Below are 25,747 nucleotides of genomic sequence, written 5' to 3'. Positions count from 1 at the left end.
GACATGGCAGGATTGGTGTGGGTGGAGACCCTGGAGGGACAGAGTCAGGTGCCAGCAGCAAAGAGACACAGAGAGTGGGCTCAGAGGGTCTGGAGGGATACCTTCCGTAAGTACACATGCTGCCAGTCGATGCCCTTGAAGAAGATGTGCTCCTTCAACTCTTGTGCCCTGGGGAAGAGGAAAGAGAGAGAGAGTCCTGAGGACAGGTGCTATTGCAAATTGTCTCCCCGTAAGGACCACAGGGAACCTTCCATCTCCTTCAGAAACCAAGAGCACGATGGAAAATGGCTCAGGGGGTAAAGCGCTTACAGTGTGAGCATGGGACTGTCATGATAGCCAGAAGCAGGGCCCAGGGATGCCCCCAGAGCATGCAGCTAGCAAAACCCAATCAGGAAGATCTGTGTTATAGGAAGAGACCTGCCTCAGTATACAAGGTATAGAGCCATCATGGAAGGGCACACACAAAGTCACATGCATGTGTACATATATTCACAGAGTCACAGGTACATGTACACAGAGAGATAGTCACATGTACATGAATACACAGTCACATATACATACATGTATACACACATGCACAAGAAAGCATGTGTACACATACAGTGAGGGTCACACACATGTGTACATACACAGAGAAACAGAAAGAGTTACATGCACATGTACACATATAGATATGCAACCCTGTGTGCGTGTGGGCACACATCAGGACTGGAATTCCTCAAGAAGACACACCCAGGCAGCCTCAGAGCTTCAGATACCTCTTCATAACTGTGACATTAGGTTGGTTTGACGGGGAGCCTTCATCCCTCAGACCCTCTCTAAGGAGTGGCTACTTGGTAACACATTGCAACCAAAAGATAGGGGTTCGGGGTCAGGTAAACAGCAGACCCAGGAGACCCAAGAGACACAGGGACAGTGAAAGGAAGAGACAGGCTGCTCTCAATTTTCACAGAACGTGGAAAAATGAAACCCCTCCCTCTCTTCCTCTCTCTTCCCCTCTCCTTCTCCCTCCCTTTTCCCTCCCTCCCCTCCCTCCTTCCCTCTTCCTCCCCTCTCTTCTTCCTCCCTTTCTCTCCCCTCCCTGTTCCCACACCTCCCTTCTTCCATCGTCCTCCCTCCCCTCACCAGCTGTTTGATCACTGGTTTTCCACCTGGCAATACTGGGGCGGGGGGGGGGGTGGGTGCTGCTGAAGTTTTAGCAAATGGTGCTTGATTCCAAGAAGAGATTTACTTTGAAGAAAATCCTCCAGGTCCCCCATCTCTGTTTCCTGCTCTACTGAGGTACAAGCCCTGTCCACACCAGCCACTGAGGACTGGCCCTGTTCCTTGACTTTCAGACCCCTCTGAAACCATGAACAGAAGCAAATGTCTCCTCCCTTAGGACATTTCCATCTGGTGTTGTAAGGGCAACAGGATGAACAACCAACCAACGTGCTACGTGGCCTCCTCCTTCCCCCCACAGTGGATGATGAGGGCTTCTAGTGACTTGATACAAGAGACCAGCATTTTCCTTTGTGGTGGAGACTCTGAATGATGACCCACCCTCCTCCGCAGCAGCCCAGCCGCTGGCTCACATCCCGCTGGAGCAAACCCTCCAAGAGGGATCTCAGCTCAGGGGAGAAGGCATCTGGAAGCTGGACATTCTAAGGAGAAAAGAAACAAATCTCAAAGGTCCATCCTAAGACAGTGTGGCCTCATACCCAACCCAAGTCAAGGCTACCCCTTAGGAAAGGGAAGATCCAAAATCACAACAGATTAATATTAAACTTCAAATGGTTACTGATTGGTTTGGACAGGTCTAAAGAGCCTGCAGCCCTGACCTCTTCTGTATGGGGGTCATCTCTCCATTTATCTGGCGGCCATGTCTGTTCCCCACCATTCACATCTAACTCTGTTCATTTGCAAAATCCATCTTTTGCCCTGACACATATTTCTGCTCATTATTTTTTTTCTTTCAAAATACCCACTAGGAATGGCTATCTTCATGCATTACATAACTATGCAATTCTCATATTATGTGTGTAATATTTTGCGGATGTTGCATAATACATTTTGTGTTTTACATATGTGTTATCTCATATGTACTGTTTTGGAATTTTTTTATACTATATAATATTATATGGTTTTGTATCCGTCTTTATCATTATTTTGTATTCATATCTATGAGTCAAGAAACAGTGGTTATTTTGTATCTACATCTATGAATCAAACAGTGGTAATTTTGTATCCATATCTATGAATCAAGAAACTGTTATTTTGTATCCATATCTATGAATCAAGGAACAGTGGTTATTTTGTATCTACATCTATGAATCAAACAGTGGTAATTTTGTATCCAAATCTATGAATCAAGAAACTGTTATTTTGTATCCATATCTATGAATCAAGAAACCGTGGTTACATAAATAGATGTGGTTGCATGTGTGCCACAGGGCCTGCCTGAGGTAAGAGGGTAGCCTTGGGTGACCATCATTTGTCTCCCACCTGGTGTCTTGGTTACTTTTTTGCTGTGCACACCAGGGTGAGGAGCCCAGGCCTCTGAGGATTTCCCTGTCCTCACCAGACATTTCACAGCTCCACTGCTATTAGGAATGCAGCAACTGCATCCGGGTTTCCTGGGGGTACTGGGAATCAGAACACAGGGCCTAGCTCTGTGGGACAAGCTCTTCTTCCACGGGGCCATCTCTCCTGTCCCTGTGGTACAGCATCGGCAGATGTTATAGGACACAGAAATTCTCCATGGTTGTCTTACCACAGTCAGGGTCATGCGGTCTATCTCATGCTTGTCTTTGGTTTTATGCTGCCTGAAAGGGCTGTGGCTGTAGAGACAAGAGAAAGCTCTATCAGAGCCTGGCTTTGATAACCAGGGCAGGCGCTGACTAATATTGGGTAAAATAAGATACATCTACGTTCGGAGATCACAGGCACTTGTCATTTCTAGAAACAAAGCCTAGCCACAGAATAGACTGGGTCCTGAACGAGCCAGAAATGTCGTTGGTCCTCGATGCAGTGACGGTGTGGATCAGCCTAGAAGCCAGGGAGACCATCGACACAGCCTCAGTGACAAAGGACCACACCAGCAGGCCCAGATGTGTTTCATCCAGGAGGAGCCAGGAAAGGTAATGCTGACTGTGGCCTGACCGCACAGACCCTCCGTAGCCACACCCACCTCTGGACAATGGCTCAGGCTGCATGTCTCACAGAGTGTGAGGAACCAAGACCATGGCGGTAGGCAGTAGGTGCCAAACATGGCAGACGGTTGTCAGGTAAGGGCCCACTCCTGTTCAGTAAGCCCGAGAAGGACCCTCTTTGTTGTATCATTCATTTTTCTTCCTCTTTTTAAGACATTGTTTTCATAGAGTCACACCAGGCTGTTTTCAGGCAGTACATAATGCTGCCCTCTCCCGCCCCTTCTCTGTTCTCTCTTCTCTCTCCCTGTTCTCCTTACTGTCCCCATGCACCCCTTTTCTCTCTTTTGCTCCCCAGCTTCAATTCTTTCCTGTAATTCACATATATATGATTTTTTTATGTTTCACTAAAGTCCGGGACCACAGCGACAAGACACATGATTATTCGTCTTTCTGGGACTGACTCAGTTTGCTTTATGGGATTAGCTCCCAAGCAGCCATTTTTACTACAAACAGCTGAACTTCATTTTCCCTCATGGCTGAAGACAATTCTGTATTGTCTCCATCTACGCCTCTACTGATGGGCACCTGGGCTGCTTCTATAGCCTAGCATGGGTGGGCGTGGCTCCATGAGTCTGTGATGTGCTCTCTGTGGTTTTGCATAAACATCTGGGAGTGCTATGTAGTCGTATAACACACTGCACACATACACACACTTACACACATGTGTGCATACATACATGCACACATATGCACATATGTATACATACACATATGCACATACATGCATGCACATATACATAACACATATATACATATACATTTATATACATAGACACGAGTGCATACACACATGCATACATATATACACATATGCACATACACATATACAGATAACACACACACATGCGCACGAGTGCACACACACACACACACACACACACACACACGCACACACACACACAGATGGGTCTCTATGCCGCCCAGGTTGTCCTCAAACTCACTTCAGTCCTTCTGCCCTTCCTTCTAGTGTGCTAGCATTTCAAGTGTGAGCCACACCTTTTGTATCTTTGGAATTCTGCAGAAGCTAGCTTTCAAGGGAAATTTTTAAAACTTGCAAGTTAAAATGGATGGCTTATTGGTGTATTTGGAATTGATGAAAGGCACTCACAGAAAGGCACTCCCATACAGTGACCCCGCCCCCTTACAAGGTACCTAAGATACAAGGCGAAGCAAGAGCCTGTGGAAAATTCTGAGCAATTTCCCCGTGTGCAACAGTGCATGGAATCCTCGATCCAGGCAACTCTAAAGGAATGAGTCCCAGCCACACTAGCTCCAGGCTGCCCCTTCCTGCTGCAGGACGGCTTCTTTTTATTCAGGGTGTGGGGAGGGAAGTTAAGAGGGTATCAGGGGCAGAGAGAGAGAGAGAGAGGAGAGGAGAAGAAAAATAGGGAAATAGAGGCCGGCCATAAGCACATGGAGCGGGGCTGGGGGGCTGGGGGAGGGAATAGAGAGGGAGAGAAAGAGCAAGAGAGGACCAAGAGAGGAGAGCAAGAAGGCAGAAAGGCTTCTTAATGCCACACTCCTTTCTCCCTGTGTGTGAGAGAGGGTGCTCCAGTGTCTCAGCAGAGCCACATAACCACCATCTCCTAAAAGCACTAATTTGAACAAAAAATACCAACAAGGCAAATTGGCACTAACCAAGGATGTGCTATAATCTTTAAATAGATTTGATTGGAAATATTTTCTTCGCTCTTGTTTCCAAGGAGAAAAATGTGCAATTACCGTGCTCAAAAGAGGAAATCGAGAGTCAAGTGTGGTTGTGTATGCCAGCAAGGGAGCTGGGAGAGGCAGAAGGGTCCGGGGTTCAAGGCCATCCTCAGCTACACAGGCATTCCGGTGAAGCATAGAGTACTCCAGACACCATCAAACAAAATAATAAAACCTGAGAGCACAGAAGACAGCCTTCTCCTGTTCCTGGAGACACTTCACACTCAGACACTTCCCCTTTGTATAAATCCACAGAAATATCAGCATGTTGAGGTCCAGAGACCGGGATGCCAGGCTGCTGCCAGTCTGTTTGCTGCCCTTCTGCCTCGACTCTGCAGTGTTTCTCCTGGTTTGAGGGACTGGACTTAAATGTAAGCTCAAGGCTGTGAGTGCAAAGCCAGCAGAGGTGACCTCTGATCCGGTGTGAAAGCCCATCCCAAAGTCCTGCTGAAACATATAAGTCATGTGAGAAGGTGGGGGTCTTTCAAAGTCAAGGACAGGAGGGCTGCAGCCCCGAGAAGGGGCTGAGGTTGTTAATCATGGCAACAGTAAGAAAGGTGAATCTGGATTCCAGGACTTTCCCCACTCCCCTCTCTGCTCCCTCACACCATACCCTGGCAGGTTCTGTAGTGATGGAACAGGAAGCCCCTCAGGTTGCTGACTAAACCCTGGCTTCCAGGACCACGAATGAGCCCAAATAAATTCTGTCTGTTATAATTCTGTTAAGATTCTGTTTAGGCAGCACAAAGTAGAGTCAGAGGAAGCCCCAGGTCCCTCCGATGCCAAGCCTCCCACCCATCCATCCCTAGGTCGATAGGTCCCTTTTACGATTTCAGCAAGTTTACATCGGAGCCAGCGAGCATCATGGGAAGCTCGGGATCCAGCACTTTATCCTTGTTCTGCAGTGTGGATAACAAGCACTTGAGCGTTCGAGTTGCGCTCCACACACATGAGCTGCTGACGCAGCCTTGATTGCTCTTTGTGAACCAAGTCTGGGATTTGGGCTATTTCCAAAAATGTTAAAGAGGGAAAAAAACCACTTCGGATAGTAACATCTTCATTTAGAGGAGGAGGAGTGGCACTCACAGCCGTCCCCTGTTGCAGGCTCTGGAAATAGGTGTCCCGCACCAGGCTGTCATCAGCACAGAGCACACAGAGACACACTCCCTAAAGCCAGGCAGCTTCTGACCTCAGTGGGAAATGTAGGAGAGAGAGAGCCCATACCAGGAGCGCTCTTAATTAGATACTGCAGCGCTGAGCACGCCCCCTACACCTGCTAGGAAACCGAGGAAGCCCACACACTCCTATGACAGACACTTCAAACCCTCAGGGCTGACAACGAGCCCAAACCAATATGACATTGTGATTAAACACTCCCACAATTTAATTTTAGAATGCAAGAGAGACTGTATGTCACATCAAATATGCCTTTGGAGTTTGAGCCAGTAACAGTGAGCCAATAACAAATGGTCCCATGTCCCCTAAGGAAGAAAGCCAGTAGCTCCTTTGGCACTTAACCCCGCCCCCAGGCCTCAGCCCAGGATAACCCCGCCCCCGGGCCTCAGCCCAGGCTCTATCTGGATGGAAGACACATGCGGGGGAGGGGCCTTCCCCAGAGGAAGAGTTCTTAGTTCCCACAATTCTGCTGGGAACAGGAACTCTCCTAGGTTCTTGAGTAGTGCCAATGCATCCTAAGCTATGACAACCAAAACGGTCCCCAGGGAGTGCAGAGTATCCCTGGAAATTGGAGCCAAGTGTTGCTGTTTGTCCGGCTGTGGCTGCCCTAAGACAGGATAGGAAAGGATCAGGATGCCCCAAGAGGGCAGCATTCATCGAGACCCAAGCACTGTCCACTCAATGTCCTGCCCCAGACATTTTCACTCCACAGAGCCAATGAAGACCACCTTCAAAGCCCCTGAACCACGCGTGACACTTGCGCAAGATGCAGAACATTGCCGAGTCTCGCCGGGTGCAGATTCGTGGGTGGCATTTACTGTCATTTAACAGCTCGGGTAAGGAAGGTCCCCTGCCTAGGTCCCCCTCCTTTAAAATTCCTTTATTTGTACTTGATGTGTACAGGTATTTGCTTGCACGAATCTGTGCACCTTGTGCCCACACTAAGAGCTGAAGCCAGAGAAATGAGCCAGAGTCCCTGCAGCTGCAGTTACAGGTGGCCATGAGCGGGTATTCGGGTGGGATCCTGGGTAAGAACAGTGGGTGCCTTTCACCTCTGAGCTCTCCCTCCAGCCTCTGCCACTGAAGCTTGGGTGCACAGTGCCTTTCTGTGGACCTCTTGTGTCGCTGTCCCTCTGACACTACATGTTGTGTCCAGGTCAGGGTTTTACTTCTGTGGACAGACACCATGAGCAAGCCAAGTCTTTTAAAAGGCAACATGTAACTAGGGCTGGCTTCAGAGTCAGAGGTTCAGTCCATTATCACCAAGGTGGGAGCATGGCAGCCTCCAGGCAGGCATGGTGCAGGAGGAGCTGAGAGTTCTACATCTTCCTCTGAAGGATGCTAGCAGAACACTGACCTCCAGGCAGATAGGAGGAGGGTCTTAAAGACCACACCCACAGTGACAACCCTACTCCAACAAGACCACACCTCCTAATAGTGTCACTCCCTGGGCCAAGCATATGTAAGCCATCACATGGAATGTCCAGAATCATCTTACTGCAGATCACGTGACCCTGTCTTCCCTTTAAAAACCCTAAGTCCCCGACACCAGGAAACAAGGCCACCGTGCTCCACAGCATACACAGAGGCTCTCTTGGGTGTACCTTGCTCCCTCTAACATTCCCTATCTGAGACTGCAACTACCACTCACTGGGCGCCAAAGGAGCTCTACCTGTCCCCGAAACACCTGATCCAGCCTGAGGTCTCCCACTGCTGAGCTTCCCAGCTCCCAGGACTCAGGGGAGCCCCACGTCTACCTCCCTCCTCTCCTCTGCATCAGGCAAAGCCCCCTCCCCATATGCTTTGAGTAATCAATAAATATGTATCAAGCTTAAATCACCAGAGTTGGAAATCACTGTTTTTTGCTTGTGGTGTTATACCAATCACCCTGAGGACTTTTGAGCAAGCAGCAGACAGAGAATCTGGGTGGGGAGGAGCTGTGTGGGGAGGATGGAGGAGCTGCATGGGGAGGATGCATCAAAGTCCATCTGCTAGACATGCCCAAGATTCCTCCTCCAGCTTCAGGAAATGTTTGATTGACAGTGACCTGAAACTAGAAGGTCTAACAGTCCTTTGGGCAGCTAGTGGCTTACACATACAACAGATTCTTCTGTGATTCTTCAGCCTTATCCTTGTTCACACTCACTCTCCCCGTGTGTATGTGTGTGTAAGTATGCATGTGGGTATGTGTAACCATGCGTGCTTGTGTGCATGCAAGTATGTATTGTGTATGTGCATGCATGTATGTGTTGGGGTGTGTGTGGGTGTGCAAGGGTATATGTGTACATGCACACATGCATGTGTGCATTTCGAGTATGTGTGTGCAAATATGTGTGTACATGTGCATATGCATGTATGTATTGGGGGCTTGTGTGTATGTGTGTGCCTGTGCACCTGCATGCTTGCAAGTGTGCACTGGAGGGTGTGGAGCTCAGAGGAAAACTTTCAGGAGTTGGTTCATCTCTTTCCACCATACAGGTACCAGGGATTAAACTCAGATTCTCAGGCTTGGTAACAAGTGTTTTTACCTACTGAGCCACCTCACCAGGCCAATCTTTGCCCAGTCTGAACCACCCTTCTGAGAGATGCTCTTTTTAAGGGCTGAAGCCTGACATTTCAGTCACCTGTGCTGTGCCCTCTCTCTGGCTTCCAGATCATCCACATCTCTCCACAACTGTCCCTAGGGCCATCCTCAGAGGCCTTTGGGTCTGTGACAAAAAACCTCGCACTGCAGGAGATGAGGACTCTGCCAAGGACTTTTATCTTCTCATTGAGACAGACCCAGATTAAACTTCGGCCCTGTAAAAATCACCCGGCGATGCGCAGATCACAGCTGCATGGACGGAGGTGATAATTAGACAAGCTGACTCTTCAAACACTAAGCCATGTGATCACAGACCCTCTCCAGACTACAAGCACGGGCAGTCTTACAAAAAGCCAGGAACGGCAATAAAGAAGCAAATCCTGGCCTTGGCAGGCTCACACCCTCTTCCTGGGGTGCTTTATGGGGGACTCTTGAAGCTCAGACTCTGCATCTCCAGGTCAGACGGAAGAGGCTCCCGGGTGTCTTCCTGAGCCTGCAGTGTCTACTGTGGGGGGAATAGAAGGGGTCCTCCCTGGGAAATGGTTTCTCTGGCTAGCATAAACGCTAATCAGGTCAGCTAGTCTGCCCGCAGAAATTAAGGGCGCCTGGGCTCCACCAACATGGTACCGGTAATACAATTATGGAACAACAGACCCGACTTTCTCCATGGTAATATAATTTTACGTCCTGAGGGAATACTACATGCACAGCGGAATTGGATTACGGAAGCACCCAGGATGTACCGAGTCATACTTGGAGATAGTTCGGAGGGCTGTGGAGTTCAGCAGCTCTTCAAATGAACCAAACAGGACACTCAATGAGTTTTCCCAGGGGTGCAGTGAGCCCTCAGCAGGCTGTGGGGCCAGGCTACTGGGCAACTGATAACAGAAATATGGATAGGAAGTGGGGACAACGGCCTTTCTTAGGCCTTTTATTGAGAGCGCAGGGCATGCCTAGGCTCCGCTAGACTCGCCCTCCCAGTTAAAACCAGATGAAACCTTTAGAAAGTCACACAGGAGTCAGCAATGTCAAATGTCTAGTAGAAGAACACCTCTTGGGGTGCACTCCCCCACGGTCCAGCTCATGGTCCCCAAAGCCTAGAATACAACCTAGCATAAAGGAGAAATGCAGACTTTTCCCGAAGGGTTACTTCAGCTCTTTGACCCCCACACACAACCCCCACAGATGCTCAAGGCTCAGGAATCACAAGAAGTCATCTGTAGGTGGGGTAGGTGGGGGTGGGGGGTTGGGGGAACCACCCCCTTCTGCAATCATCCACACTTTAATACTTTTTCCTCGTCCCAGAACACTTCCTACATTGGAAATGTTTCAGAGCCTTCTTGGTTTGCTATATTAACTTAGACCTCCTTTAAAATGTATGGGTCCCCTGGTGATGGAACAGAATATGAAGCCACAGGCTTTGAGCTCTGAGCTCTCAGGACAGAAGCTACCCTGAGTAAAACAGGACAGTGATTGTGACCATCACCTACAGCAGTGTGGAGTAAAGGACGCTCTGGGCCATAACAAGACACCTCATTAGTAATTAGGTGATCTCCCCACACCCACACTGAGGATGGAGCCCAGGGCACCATGGTCATGATGCAGACAGAACTCTCTACCACTGAGCCAACTTCCAACCAGGTAGCTCCATGTGCTGGCTGGTTCTGTGTCAACTTGACACAAGCTGGAGTTATCACAGAGAAAGGAGCCTCAGTTGAGGTAATGTCTCCATGAGATCCAGCTGTAAGGCCTTTTCTCAACTAGTGATCAAGGGGGGAGGGTCCAGCCCCTTGAGGGTAGAGCCATCCCTGGGCTGGTGGTCTTGGGTTCTATAAGAGAGCAGGCTGAGCAAGCCATGGGGAGCAAGCCAGTAAGTAACATCCCTCCATGGCCTCTGTATTAGTTCCTGACCTGCTTGGGTTCCAGTCCTGACTTCCCTTTGGTGATGAACAGCGATGTGTAAGTGTGAGCTGAATAAACCCTTTCCTCCCCAGTTTGCATCTTGGTCCTGATGTTCTGTGCAGGAATAGAAACCCTGACAAGACACTCCGTTGATCCAAGGACCCCCCAGGACAGGATGTCTGTGTTCCACTCACCCCCGAAGGAGCTTGAAGAGCATGCAGCCCAGGGAGAACCAGTCAGCGCTGCTGTCATAACACGTCCCCTTCTGCAACACCTCGGGAGCCATGTACCCATGGGTGCCCCTGGGGAGGGAAAGGAGATGGTCACAGGAGTACACTCTGGAATGGGGAGGATGACCCACTGCGAGAGGGCAATGAGCACAGAGAAGCAGGCACACACACCGTACGAAGCACCCTGCGGGAGGCAACCGTGAGTTCACAAGAGGAGGACGTGAGGGCCATTTGGCTGAGGCATGTCACCCCACTGACTACCGGGGTCGATTCAACTAATCTGGCCAGCTAGGTGGCTACATACAAGTACCCCAAGGTTTGTCTGACCCAGGGAACAAAGCCCTTATCTGCAGCTGATCTGTCTTCAGTGAGAGGATGAAATGGTCCAGGTCCAGGTGATGAACTGAACCCAAGGCAGGAGGTGGGTTTAAATCCCAGGTTCCTCCTGATATGTGTTACTGACTTGCTTACCCACGCCAAGGTTCGGCTCAGAAACCCCTGGCCAATAAGGACTTCGGGAGATCATTGGCACCCATGGGAGAAGCTTAAAGCTACAAAGCAGGTGATAATGGGTCCTGGCCAACCACAGCTGGCCTGGCTCTCTGTGAGTCACCAGCATAAAACCGAGATCCATGTGGGGGACAGAGGAGACCCCTGCCGGGGCTTCTAAAATCATTTTTCTGGGAGAGTTGAGTTTCAGCCTTGCCTGGAAGTCCTTTGAGGTGACTTTTAGGTGGTGTCCATGTCTGAACCCCAATTTGGGAGCAGAAGGATGTCTCCCAGAGAAATGAAACAGGTTGATACGGTTAACTGGGTTCTACAGGTGTCCTCTGAAGTCAGCCAGAGCTACTGGGGTCCCTCACTGGCCTGCATGGCAGTCAGATGCTCACTGATGGGTGGCTGGTCAGATGGGCCACTGTGAATCCAGGACACGCCCCACAAGAGCACAGTGACACAGGTAAGCTCTGCATTCCTCCCCGAAGCAAGCACTGGCTCAAACTAGTCAAGGGCAATGTGCTCGATTCCGGAAGGTTTACTTTCCATCTGCCAGGGCTCCTCCACAGCTACATGCATGCTGATAACCTGGGAGCCCACAGCCTAGGGGACCGGAGACAGTGCCCAAGATCCACGTCTGTAGCTTTGAACAAAAGAAGACTCAGGTATGGGGTGGGGACCCTGGCCACCTATCTTAACTGGGACCCATCTGTGAAGGCAGATGATATCAGAGCCTGAGGCAGGGAGTTTCCTCTACCTGGAGCACAGCATCTACATGGGACAAAGGGATTGCAACTGTAGCCCCACTGTGTGCCCTCAACTCAACTTTCTGTCTCTGCACTTTAATCTGCACGCTGTCAACAGGGGCTACTAATGCCCCACAATGGATGGGGCATTGTGCAGACAGCACACTGAATGCAGCTGAGATCTGGCCCATTGCACACACCCAGTCTTGCCAGATTCCCTGCCACCCCAGTAATCCCTATCTGCCTGGGGTTTCTGCCAGTTGCCAGGTTCAGCAGGTACACAGACTGGTGCCTGAAACTGTCACTGGAGGGCAACGTTGCCATCCCCTCCTTGGCTACAAGAGAGAGTAGATCTGACAGGAAGAGGGGAAAAAAAAAATCAAATCCAGGTCTACGGCTCCAAAGCCTTCATTCAGCCTTAGCCACAAAATGCCTCAATAGGAAACATTTTAAAAAGACATGGTCCCTGCATTTTTATCTGCGTAAAGTGGTGGCCCCAGTACCAGCATTTACACCAGGAGCTTGGTATCCTCGGTCCCGTCTCTTTGTGAATACCGTTTGAGAGGGTCCGTGTCAGATGTCAACGTGGCGGATCTGGAACACCTGGGAAGGATCCCTCACTCCTGGGTATGCCTGTGACTGTATGGTTAGGTCACCCGAAGTCGGAAGACCCACGTTAAAAGCGGGTGACACCATTCTCTAGGCTTGGGCCCCGGCTGTATTAGGAGGACAAAGGGAGGGACTGGAGAGATTGCTCAGTGGTTAGAGCACTGGCTGCTCTTCCAGAGGTCCTGTGTTAAATTCCCAGTAACCACATGGTGGCTCACAACCATCTGTTATGGGATTCAATGTCCTCTTCTGGTGTGTCTGAAGACAGACAGATGTGTACTCACTTACATAAATCTTTTTAAAAGTCCTTTAAAAACAAAAAGGGCAAAGTGAGCTGAGTGTATGCTGTCTTCTGTCCTACAACTGGGATGCCCCTGCCAAAGCACATTTTAACCCAGAATTATGGACCAGATAAGCCCTTCCTCCCTTTAGCTGCTTTTTGTAGGTATTTTATAACAGTCAAGAAACAAGACACCAAGACACTGTTCAAATGCAGTTCCTCAAGAAGTAGGCGGAATGGTCCTTTTGTAGCCCGTGTGACCCTCAGGACCAAGGCAACTGGGCTAGTGGGGATAATCAACCCTATGGCTCAAAGCTGAGGCTCTGGGAAGGTGAGGCACAGGCACACACTCTCGGCAGAGCGCTGACATTTCCAGAGTCTTATTCCAGCGTCTGTGCAAAGAGCAACGGACTCACGGAAACCACGGTGTTTAGTATTGACGTATGAACACGTAGCTGGGGCTTTCAAAGGTGGTGCCGCTTTAAGGCAGCGCTGACAAAGCACCGCAAGCCCCAATCCACCCCAAATCCAGTTCTAGTCACAGAAAAGAGGAGTCTGCACATTCTCCACACAGACACGTGGAACGGGAGTGTGGGGGCTTATCTCCAGAGCCATTCAGCAGAGAGAACTGTCAGAGGATAGTGAAGTGTGCGTGTAAGCGATTCAGTGCTAGGATGGGATGTTTTAGTTGGCGTCTGTGTGTCTGTCCACGGGGCACATCCTTGGGACTCAGAACAATGTAGAGGAGTCAGGTCTCTCCTTCCATAACGTGGGTCCCAGGGACCGAACTCAGATGCTCGGGTTGTGAGGCACCAACGCTACCCACTTAGCCATTCACAGAGGAGGAGTCATCCTAGGTGGTAAAGTGGGAGTTGGGCTGTGGGTTCGCCAGCATACTCCTCATGGCTTCTTCAGAGCTGAGGCAACGCTTTTATTTAGAGGTGGCCTCGGGTCTCAGCATGGCCACCACTACCCTGGGTTCTGTGCCCTCAGAGCTGGCTCAGGGCTGCAGCCTCAAGACATACTTCCCTTGTGGCAACCAAAGGTTCACCCTCAGGGGCTAACGGCATGACCTGTAAATAGGTGGCTGCTCCCAGCAGTTCCCAGTTTCTCGGAAGTGAAGCAGAGGGTGATGGGAAATGGGTCCTGAGCCCAACCTGGGGCATTCGGAGCAGTAGTCACATGCCTCTCTAGGGCACAGGCCCTGACACACGCTCTGGCAATGGCATAAACCAATTCATTAGCTTTATGGAAGAAGAGACAGAAGGTCAAAAAGGCAAACAGGCTGCAGTCTCACGGGCAGTGTGCACTCAGCTTTTGCAGAGCCACATCCCTTCCCATGAATGTGCCAGTTCCTGAGTGGGGCCAGCTCCCCAGGAGCCACACCTGTCCCCACAGTGACAGGAAACCCTCGGCCTTTATCTCTGCTCCTATCATCTCGATACTGAATACAACACAGAACTCCGAGCTGGTAAGGGAGGCGGGCGAGGGGCACCGGTGGGCACTGGTATTGCCTGCACACGGGGGCCATGGTGTGGAAACGCGGCAAGTGCAGACATGATACTCACACACTGGCGTGAGGCTTCTTTTTGGAGAAATCGCAGGCAAGGCCAAGATCTGATATCCTCACATGCCCATACTCATCCAGGAGGATGTTGGCAGGCTGAAAGGAAAAGAGGTTCAAGAGTCCCCAACAGCTCCAGAGGGTGCACCCCAACATCATTTCATCATGGTCATTGTGATCAATGCAGGGTGTACCTCTGTCATCATTGGGAACTCTGGTGTCCTCAAACCAAGGCAGCAGGACAATGAACCCATAACTGTACAGACTTCAGCGGAAAGGGGCTCTGAGAGTGGTCCTCCTAACCAGAGACTAACGCCCATAAACCCAGTGGGGGCTGGGGATCAGGAGGGTTCCCGACATGGGATCGAAGCATGTCCTCTCCATCACTCCAAAGAGTTTCACTGCAAACCAGTTCAGACATTCTAGCAACGGGGCACAGGCTTCGTGGCACCTGCGGACCACAAGGTTTCAGAGAACATGGCTGCAATGGCCGAGACAGGGAGGAGTCTCACAGTGACGCGCAGCTGCTGAGCCGAGGGCTGGACGTATCGCAGAGCACCAGGCCAATCCTGATGGACAGCCATCACCGACCAGGGCCCTGCTAATTGGATCCGACCCTGACTCTAATCTAATCTGTTTCCGGGGAAAATTCGATTTGGTTGTTGCAATAACAGATACAAAGAGCATCCCCCCCACCCCCTCTACCTCCCCACACACACCTGCAGTCCCCTCAGTAACATCTTCCTGCCTCAGAACACCTATTGTTTTGCCTAAAGTAAAAGTAACAGCAAGCACTGAATCATGAACAACTGTGAGTGATGGGAATTTTATCAGAATGGGAATTAAATGGCACCATCGCCTGCTAACAGTGTAGGAAACAAACCAGCAGAGGAATAGAAGAACCCGTTTCGAAGGTTTCAATTAAGACACAGGGCACCAGCCCTGGGCTGTCTGTGTGTATCTGCTCCCACATAAAAGTCACAAACAACTACTATGCCATGAGTCAACCAGCATCTGGCTATTGCTACTAGTTCAATTTAAAAACAAAACAAAAAACCTTTGCTTCTGTACATTCACAGAAAAGCAAAGATGAATTATTTTAACCCCCTAAACACTTTGTGTTCCATGGAAGTATTCTTTGTAAAAATAACTACGTGCCCAAACCAAAATGCAGCTTTTTTTTTTTTAACTCCCAGATTTTAATGAGTCTATCAGTAGTAGGGCCCAGTGGTGAATCTGTCATCCACACTCTGGAGGCTGAGGCAGGAGGATCTCAAGTTCCATGCTGCTCTGGGCTACCTAGTGAGGTCCCTGTCTCAAACACACACACACACACACACTCACACATCACATACACACAGATACATACATACACACATATATGCATACATACACATACACACATACACACATATATGCATACACACATATATGCATACATACACATACACACACATACACACACATATATGCATACATACATATACACACACACACCTTACAGAACCTAGGAGAAGAGAACATAACTTCCTTCCAGACCACTGCATGTTTAGATCATTCCAGAAAGAAAAGGAAATGAGAGTCAAACACTTCCTCCAGGTGTTTTCCTATCCAATGGGTGAACTGTCTCTCATCCTCTTGAAGTTACTTTCACAGGTGTGGAGGTTTGTTGCTGTGTATTGTGATGGCAAGTGAGGACCCCCAAGACCTGGTTGCCCCAGAGACCAGAGACAAGAGTCTGCAAATAGACCCCAAGTGATACTGTGGAACTCTCCCCTCAAGTTATTTCTGATTGGCGAATAAAGATGCCGACAGCCAATAGCTGGGCAGATGAGATGGGGGGGTAGGGTTCCAGGGCTTGGGGGTGGGAGGAGAATCATGAGGGTGGGGAAAAGAAGGTGAAGGGGGAGAGAGAAGATGCCATGGGATAGGAGTCAAGAAAACACAGCCCTGAGGACTGGCCTGTTGGAGTTAAGAGCAACCCAGATGAAATATGGTAATAACTCAGGGCTACTGATAGGAAATAGATTCCAATAGCACAGAGGGTAGGTGTCTGCTCAGTTCTTGTGCTGTTTAAGGATTATTGAAAATATAAAGGTTGTGTGTGTCCTTTATCTGGGAACTAAATGGTCAAGGCAAGAGAGAAACCCTGGACTGGGATTAAAAAGTTTTACAGCACACAGGTATCTATAATGTGTCAGGGTTTCTGTCCTGGATGACCTGGTTTGTTTGCTTGCTTTTTTGTTTTTGTTCTTTTGGTGGTTTTTGCCAGCTTGACACAGCTGGAGTCACCTGAGAAGGGAGAACCATAATTGAGAACCTGTTTCCCTCGGATCAGCCTGTAGGCAAGCCTGTGTACATTTTCTTCATTAGTAACTGATGGGGAAAGCCCCGCCCATTGTGGGTGGGGCCGCTCACTGTGGGTGGGGCCACCCATTATGGATGGAGCCATCCCTGGGCTGATGGTCCTGGGATTTTTAAGAAAGCAGGCTGAGCAAGCCATGAGGAGCAAGCCAGTAAGCAGCACCCCTCTAGCCCCCGCCTCCAGGTTCCTGCCCTGCTTGAGTTCCTGCTCTGAGTTCCCTGCATGATGGACCACAGGCTAAAAGATAAAACCCTTTCCTCCCTGCATCGATTTTAGTCATGGTGGTTTATCGTGAAGACAGAGTCCCTCAATAAGGCAGTCTCTCTTCTTTTTCTCCCCTGTTTGCATCACACATCGATGCACCGTGTCACCATGGACACCCGGAGCAACCACCCAGGTTCCTCCTTCTTGGAGAGCCCCTTTTGAAACACAGCTTTACAGTGCAAGGCCTCAGTGCTCAAAGCCATTGCTTCTCAGCCCTGGGACATGAGCACAGCTCAGAGAACCACCATGAGCTGTCCCCAGATGAGCTATACTGCACAACACCCCCTTTCCCTCCAACCAGCCTTGTCCCACAGGAGCCAGGACTGCAGCTTTCTTTATCATGGCTCACGGTCATCTTTATCCCTCTTAAGCTCTGACCAAGGCAAAATCTGCTCCATGGTGAGCGGCTACCAAACCACAATTATATACATAGACTGAGACGTGCCAAAAGATGCTGGCCAGCATCTTCTTTATTGTGTAACTCCTCTACTTAATATGAACTGCACCCTGCACCTTAGTAGGCACTGCGGTTGCCATGACAATAGACTGGCCACAGGTACCAACCCCAATGTGGTCTCACAGTGAACCACATTGACAGGGCTGAGACAGGACTAGGAAGGCAGGTCAGGGCCCTGCTGCAGAGAACGGGGCTCCCAGAGGGCCTGGGGCACACCCCAACCCTCCTTACCTTCAGGTCTCTGTAGACTACGAAGCAGGTGTGCATGTGCTCAAGGCCCAGGATGATCTCGCTGGCATAAAACCGCATCTCCTTCTCAGTAAACACCCCATGTTGGGAGAGGTGGTAATGCATGTCACCCCCTGCAACCAAAGACCCAGAGGGCAAGTCACAGATGGTCACTGAGAGGAGACAGAGGTCACCCCACATAATAAGGGTGCGAGAGAAAAAGGCTCCTCCTTTTGGCCTTCAATTAAGTCTTTGATTTCTGTTAATTTGGCCAAAGGTGTGGATCATTACAGAAACACTTTCAAGGAGATGATGGGGAAGACCCTGTCTCATGGATGGGACAGAGCCACCACTGGGGCTGCAGCTCAGATCATGGTGACACCATGGAGCGTGGGCCAGCCAGCAGAACCTCCAGACTATTTAAACCCCGCCCAGAAACTGAGCCCACCCACATAGTCCACTCTTGACTGCCTCGTGAGAAAACAAACCCAAACTATAAACCTTAAACTGGCCCCTTGGGGAGAGATTGGATGCTGATGTTGGCCAGCGGAGAGGCATACTGACAAAACCCAGGCGGTGGGGATCCGAGAGCCCTCACAAAACTGTCACCCTGGTCCTGTGTTCAGAACTGCTTGTAGCAGCATGATATTGGGAAAAGGAAATAGCTTCGTGGCTTCAAGGACGGGTCATGAGGCGGGAAGCGGGGCAGATGGTAAAGGCTGCACGTGTCCGAGGATAACCTGGACTGCACACAGCTCTTTCTTCCTTGTGTACAGACTGAGACACTCAATAAAGGGCTCCACACTTTCTCCAGTGGGTCTGCCTGGCCCTAGCAGGGAAGGGGCCTCTCTGCCTTCACCCCTCCATGACCCCAACCCCCTCTGCAGACACACACATGCACACACACACACACACACACACATACACACACATACACACACACATACACACACATACACACATACACACACACATGCACACACACACATACACACACACACATACACACATACACACACACACGCACACACACACATACACACACATACACACACACACACACACACACACACACACACGGCCTGCACTATCGGCTCCAGCATCATCTTAACTCACTACTTTTAACTACTTTGTCTTTCCTATTTTGGGGCCAGGTATGAGCTCAAATCACACACTCAAAACAATAATAAAACTTAAGCTAACTAAAGAAAAAAAATAAGCAACTGAACATCTGAATGGTTCATATTTCGTTTCAGCTTTTCCTAAAAATACTCCAAGTGCTCAGATACCACATTCTCACACTGAAAGTACTTTCCGAGTGAACATTTTGTGTCTGCACCCTTTGGGGTGGCTGTTCATAGCTTCAGAGATGAGCATAGATTCCTGAGGACTCAGGAGGCGCAGGAAATAAAAAGTAGAATCCACACAAATCAGCCCTTGAAAGCCAGCTTCTAAATGTGTGTCTATCTTGGGCCTACATTCTTGGGAGTTGAGACCAGGAAATAAGCTAATTAAAGACCGAAGTCAGCTGCAGTACAGAGGGCAAAACTTCACACTCAGTACTTATTTTGTGAGAAGTTTCTAGACCCAGCTTCCTGGGTAGAAAATGGCGGCCTGGGAGAAATCACAGCCAGTGTCGCAAAGATGGATCTACCAGAAACCAAAGGGCAAAGATGCCTTTAAGTGACAATGAGAGTCTAGCTATGGGACAGACGCGCAGAACTCAGCCTGTCTGAGGGCCACAGGCTCAGAGTGAACACCAGGCAACACTCAGAGGGCAGCCAAACACCTGGGGCTTGCTTACCGTTCATCAGGTCCAGGATGAAGCAGAGTTTGTCTGGCGTGTGGAAGGCATAGGTCATGCAGACAATGAAGGGACAATCCTAGAGTGGACAGACAGAAGCCTGTGAGAAGGACAGAAGCTGCCCCAGAAAGCATTCCACTGCCAAAGACCCCACCGTGGACTCCTGCTGAGCCCTTCTCTCCTTGGCCTCACGTGTGACACCTGCTGACCTCTTCAGGAGCCACAGAGCTGCAGATCCAGTGGATGACAAGAGCCAGAGACACAGCCCGCCATCGGAACAGCAGGATGTGGAGTACTCTCTCACCCTGATTCATCCTGGCACTGTCCTTTCTGCTCCTGGGCCCCTTTCAAAAGACCACAGCCACTGGGGACATGGTTGCCCCAATGGTCTCTGCTGTCCTGGTTTGTGTCCTGGCCAGTCAACTATGTATTTGAGTCTCTACTTTGACCTCAGAAGAGCCTAACGGGAGAGAAGTTGTCTAGCACTTGTGTTATTAGAATGAATTCTCCTTCGAAGGTAGAAAACAGGCCGTGGAGTGACTGACAAAGTGACTCAACATAAACCGGCTTCCGTGTCCGAGAATTGTTCACAGATCCCACAGGGTCCTAATAGAAGTGAAAGCTGACAGGTTGATTAATGTGCGTGGGACTATAAACAGTCAGAAAGTATAGACACACTTTAAGAAAAACAAGGCAGGGAAGTCACAGCGGTGATGACCCTGACGGAGCTGGAAGAGGTAGAGCTGCACAGCATGAGGACCTGAGCTCAGACACCCCGCACACACATGAACGAGCAAACAGTTGAGCACACACTGGAGATGCAGACAGGAAAAGGTCACTGGGGTTTGCTGGCCATTCCGTCTAGCCAGTCAGTGAACCCCCAGTTCACCCCATCTCAAAAATCAAAGTATGGAACAAGAGAGAAAATAGGCATTCACTTCGGCCTCCACAGGGACACACATAGGTGAGCATCTCACACCTCTCTATAAGGGTTTGCACACACACACACACACACAAGCACACATATACATGTGCATATACACATGTATACGAGCACACAAACACACATGTACACATGCATATACACATGTACACAAACACACATATATACATACACATGCACATACACATATATACATACAAAGATGCAAACTTACATACAGGTATACACATGCTATATACACACGGACACATGCATACACATGGACACTCATGTATACACAGAGGTGCATATGTGTGTACACAAATGAATTCACAAAGGTACACACATACATACACATACAAGGACACACAGTGTACACAAATATATGACATGAGTACATATATGTATAGGCGCATACCATGTATACATGTCTACACACATAGATACATATACAGGTGCACACACATGTACTCAAATCCACAAGTAAATATATGCACAGACATGTACATGTCTATACACATGTGTACGTGTCTATACACACATACACACACATGTACATGCACACATGTACACAAATACACAATATATGTATATGCACACACATGTACATGTCTATACACATATGCACACGCATATACACACAGGAAAACACACATACACATACTTATAAATGTAGTTCAGACAGCACAGCCCTAAGCTCAAACACAAAATGAAAAATAGAGGAGAGAACCCTATGTAGGATGCACGTGCAGATGGTCATTTGAGTGCAATATATGTAACAGAAAAGGTCTCAGGTGGGGTCAGTGTCTTTTATCAGTGCTGAACAGCTGAGCATCTAGTCAACAAAGCAGAAACATGGCCTGACCACACTCTGCATGACAACCACAATTAGTGTCACGGTGCCGAGCCTTAATCAGCTGTTTGGAGCTATTACCTGAGTTGTTTTTTACATGATCTGGCCACTCCACACCAAGTAGACAGTCGGTAGCTGTCTGCACTATGGGTGCAGGAGGCCTATCTCAAGAACTGCCTAATAGCACTGCTTAGATTAGCCTAGCCTGGGAAAGGCCTCAGGGGAGACTCGGGGAGGGGACTGTGGCACAGGACTCTGGACCTGTGCATTAGCTCAGGCTCTGCAGACCACACACAGTGTCTGACACCTGCTCTCTGTGACCTTTCCTTACAAGGCTTCTAGATATGCACGGACCATTCTTGGCTCATGGGCTGGTTTGGTGACAGTGCTACACAGCTCTTGTTGACCTCGCTATTTAGCTATGTAGGCAGCAGCATGGGCTATCTCACGCTCTCGGGGAGAAAAGCAGAAAACCACACACAGGTCAGGCTAACAGCAGAGACAGCCACCTTTAGAGAGCCCAGGAGAGAAATAACCTGGGCAGGGAGTTGGTGTCTCAAGCCTCAGGGTGACTTCAGAACTTCAGGCTTCTGACAAACCTCCATCTCTCTCAGATCCTGATTCAGCAGGATTCTCTGCTGGTCTTAACACAGGATTGGTTTAGACTCTTCACACGTCCTTGCCACTAAAAAGCCTCAGCAAGAATCTGACCTAACGTAAATTACAGCCTGCCATACGATATGGTTTTTTCCCCAGGTGTACTTTTTGGAGCTACTTTATAGGGTTCTTATATCTACCATGCATCTCCACCCCAATCCCTTCCAACCCACAATGCTAGGTAGGAGGAAAAGAAAGTTACAGGGGAAAGGGGCCATAGACCTCTTTAGACTACTTGCTGCTGACTAAGGGTGTTGAATTCCTAGAGGCAAATCCAGTTTCAGTCCTCAAGGTATCTCTAACCAGCAATCCAGCAAAACAACAATGTAACAATCCAATAATCAGCAGCAATGTAGCAATCCAACAATCCAGCAAAACAACAATGTAACAATCCAATAATCAACAGCAATGTAGCAATCCAACAATCCAGCAAAACAACAATGTAACAATCCAATAATCAACAGTAATGTAGCAATCCAACAATCCAGCAAAACAACAATGTAACAATCCAGCAATCAACAATGTTAACAGTCCAGCAATCCAACAAAACAACAATGTAGCAACCCAACAATCCAGCAGAAGAGCAGAACTCAGCAGCCGCAGGGGAACTAGCAATTCCCCAATCCCCTGCCCTCTGGGGCACTTGCACTGCCCTCTGGGGACTCCAGAGTCCCCAGAATTCCAAATGTAAACTGTCTGCAGCTGGCAAAAATCACACCCCTCCTGGAACACGAGACAATCCGTAGTTAACGGCTGTGGACAAACTGAAGCAGCCTCATTTCCCACACCTGGGATTAAAACAAAAACATATTCACATAATTCCTTTTACCGGAAACCTAAATCCTCACTGCATAACTTCCTTAAAACGTCAGTGTTGGGGAGACTCACTCTGTAAGATTCTTGACACATAAGCAAGAAGGTCTGGGTCTCATCTCCGGAACCCACATTAAAGAGCTTGGCGTGGTTGGAGGCACTTGGGATCGAAACACTGTGGTGGCAGAGAGGAGACAGACCTGGGCCTCCCTGGCCAGCCAGCCTAGCCCAATTGTTGAGCCCCGGGTCAGGGAGAAACTCTATCTCAAAACACAGGGGAAGGCCAACAACCTAAGAGTAACCCCTGACATCTGACCTCTCACCTCTGACCTTTACACTCAAGCAAAGGAGTACACACACAACCACATGCAAATTATGAAATAACAGGCTCCAAAATCTCTGTGTTAAGGGTGTGCAGATGACTTCTAGTTGATATGCACTATAAAATATAGACACACAAACTTGGATTCATTTCCATAAGTCTTCTAGAGAAAACTGGGTCAGGATGACTGACAGCTTCCTCTTCGGTCCTCTGGTCTGCTGAGATGGTGAATTTACTGACTCTAAGAGCATGCATTCTCAAGTAAATGAAGTACTGTGCTATCCTTCTGTGAGCCAGAGGACTTCTGCAGCCCTGTCTCCTTAGGATTACTGTTGCTGTGCTCAAACCAAATGACTGAAGTTAAGTTGGGGAGGAAAGGGCTTTTTTGGCTTATACATCTTAAATCACAGTCCACTGAAGGAAGCTAAGACAGTAAGAGAACAGGAACCTGGAGGCAGGAGCTGATGCAGAGATCATGGAGGGGTGCTGCTCACTGGCTTGCTCCTCATGACTTGCTTATCCTGCTTTCTTATAGAACCCAGGACCACCTTCCCAGGAATGGCCCCGCCCACAATGGACTGGGTCCTCCTCTACCAACTGCTAATTAAGAAAACGCATTGCTTGCTTATAGCCCCATTTTATGGAGGCATTTCCTCACTTGAAGTTTCCCTCTTCTCAGCTTGTGACAAGCTGACATAAACTGGCAAACACAGGCCTCCATCTTCTCAAGATCCTCCTGTGACCTTCCCCTGCTACACTTAACCTCATCCTCAGTGGGCCCCCCAAACATGTGTCCTGTGATCTAACGAGCAGCTCGGTGGGAAAGAGAAGTAAGTGGACCAGAAACTCAATAAAGCCAGGGTCTTTCCCAGCTGGGATGGGGAACTGTACCCATTGGACCTCACATGAAAGATTCTGGAACACAGTGGCTTGTGGTCCTTCTAATGACAGCCCGGCCTCTTTAGCTAGATAGGGAATGAGTTATAGAATTAGAATTTAGAATCAGGGGGTGGGGGAAGGAGAGAGAAAGGGAGGGAGGGAGGGAGAGAAAGGGAGGAAAGGAGGAGAGGGAGAAGGAAGAGGAAGATAGGAGGAGCCACCCAGCTGGTCTCACTTCCTTAAAGAGCAGTAAGTCAAGCCCTGAATAAGGAGCTGCTTGCCTGAAACCACAAAGAAAGCCATGATGGAAAGCCCACGTTCCCCGAGCATCTCCCAACAGCTGCTTATAAGGTGGTTTCGCCTAGTGCCAGGTACAAGTTCCCCTTGACCCAGTTCCAGCTGGGTGGACTTGCTTGCTTTTTTTTTTTTTCTCACTAGCCTAAGCTCTGACCATCGAGTCCTGCTCACGAGAGCCATTCAAGTTTGAGTCTCTCTAATAGACAAGGTTTGTTTCCCCGAGTCTCAGACCACATCCCTGGGGTGATTTCTGGGAAAACCCAAAGTTACTTCATCTGGCCTGACCACACCTGCCACCAGAGCCTTCCCTTATCTCTGAGAGAACTTACAGCCTGACAGCAGCCAATGGCAAACTCAGATGGCCCCCTTGGGCATCTGGCCAAATTGGCCAAGAGAGAATGAACAAAACCCATGTGGCCATCCCTTCCCACACCACACCTAGGAACCATCCCCCACCCCCTGACAGCTCAGCTGCTACCCTTGGGCAGCCTCCCCAGTGAGACTACAGTTCTCACTGCCTTAGCACAAGCCCCATGATGCTTTTCACTGGCATGAAGCACACCCAGGAAGGAAGACCAGCAACCCTCCTCGATCCAGGGACCAAGCAGACAAAAGAGGACCACATTGTGACCAGGGCACGCAGAACTGAAAGCTGACACTCCCCAGTCACTTAATTGTAGTGTGCCAGGCTGAAGTACCTTTTAGCAAAACAGATTAGAATCTGAACAGGCGTAGGGTTAATTCTCTTATGTTAAAGTTAGTGGCCCAGTATAGGCAGGATTTCAAACTTATCTTCTTCAGATTGGACCGAAGCAAAGATGGTGTACTCGTCACCCCACATCCCCTCATCTGAATAAAGGAAATATTAAAAGGATATATGCAATCTGGCTTTGTACCTTGCCAACATAAATATATATATATATATATATATATATATATATATATATATATTCTCCATAGGACTTCTTAAAAACTAACGGGGCTTTGAAATAACTCGTTAAAAATGAGGCTAAATGTTTAGAGTTGGAAGGCGAACCTGCATAATTAAAGATTAATTGGAGCCCCCCACCCTCATTTTCAGTTCATCTAAATCACGTGTTTGTTCTGCTTCAGTAGCAAACAGTCCTTCTGGAAGCTCGGAGATGTGCTAGTGTCATCATTAACCGGAACTCAATAGAAACAGCGCTCTCTCTCTCTCTCTCTCTCTCTCTCTCTCTCTCTCTCTCTCTCTCTGTGTGTGTGTGTGTGTGTGTGTGTCTCTGTCTCTCTCTCTCTCTCTCTCTGTCTGTCTGTCTCTCTCTCTCTCTCTCTCTCTCTCTCTTACACACACACACACACACACACACACACACACAACCCACTTCTTCCCCAAAGGAATGATCTGAAAGTGGGCTTGGGTCAG

General features: G+C 49.0%; 1 protein-coding gene across 1 annotated transcript in view; it reads right to left on the bottom strand.

The window, feature by feature from the left end:
- GRK3 (G protein-coupled receptor kinase 3) overlaps positions 1–25,747 on the bottom strand; it is a 100,032-nt gene that overhangs the window by 13,336 nt on the left and 60,949 nt on the right. Inside the window, exons 10-16 of the mRNA XM_080941356.1 lie at positions 19,603–19,681; positions 17,802–17,932; positions 14,489–14,583; positions 10,755–10,862; positions 2,753–2,819; positions 1,543–1,643; positions 102–168 (exon numbers count right to left, since the gene is read on the bottom strand). Of these exons, the coding sequence (XP_080797482.1) occupies positions 102–168; positions 1,543–1,643; positions 2,753–2,819; positions 10,755–10,862; positions 14,489–14,583; positions 17,802–17,932; positions 19,603–19,681 (648 nt within the window). The remainder of the gene's footprint in view (positions 1–101; positions 169–1,542; positions 1,644–2,752; positions 2,820–10,754; positions 10,863–14,488; positions 14,584–17,801; positions 17,933–19,602; positions 19,682–25,747) is intronic.

This window comes from Micromys minutus, assembly GCF_963924665.1.
Source record: "Micromys minutus genome assembly, chromosome: 29".
Classification (NCBI taxonomy): domain Eukaryota; kingdom Metazoa; phylum Chordata; class Mammalia; order Rodentia; family Muridae; genus Micromys; species Micromys minutus.
This window is presented reverse-complemented; position numbering and strand designations above follow the sequence as displayed.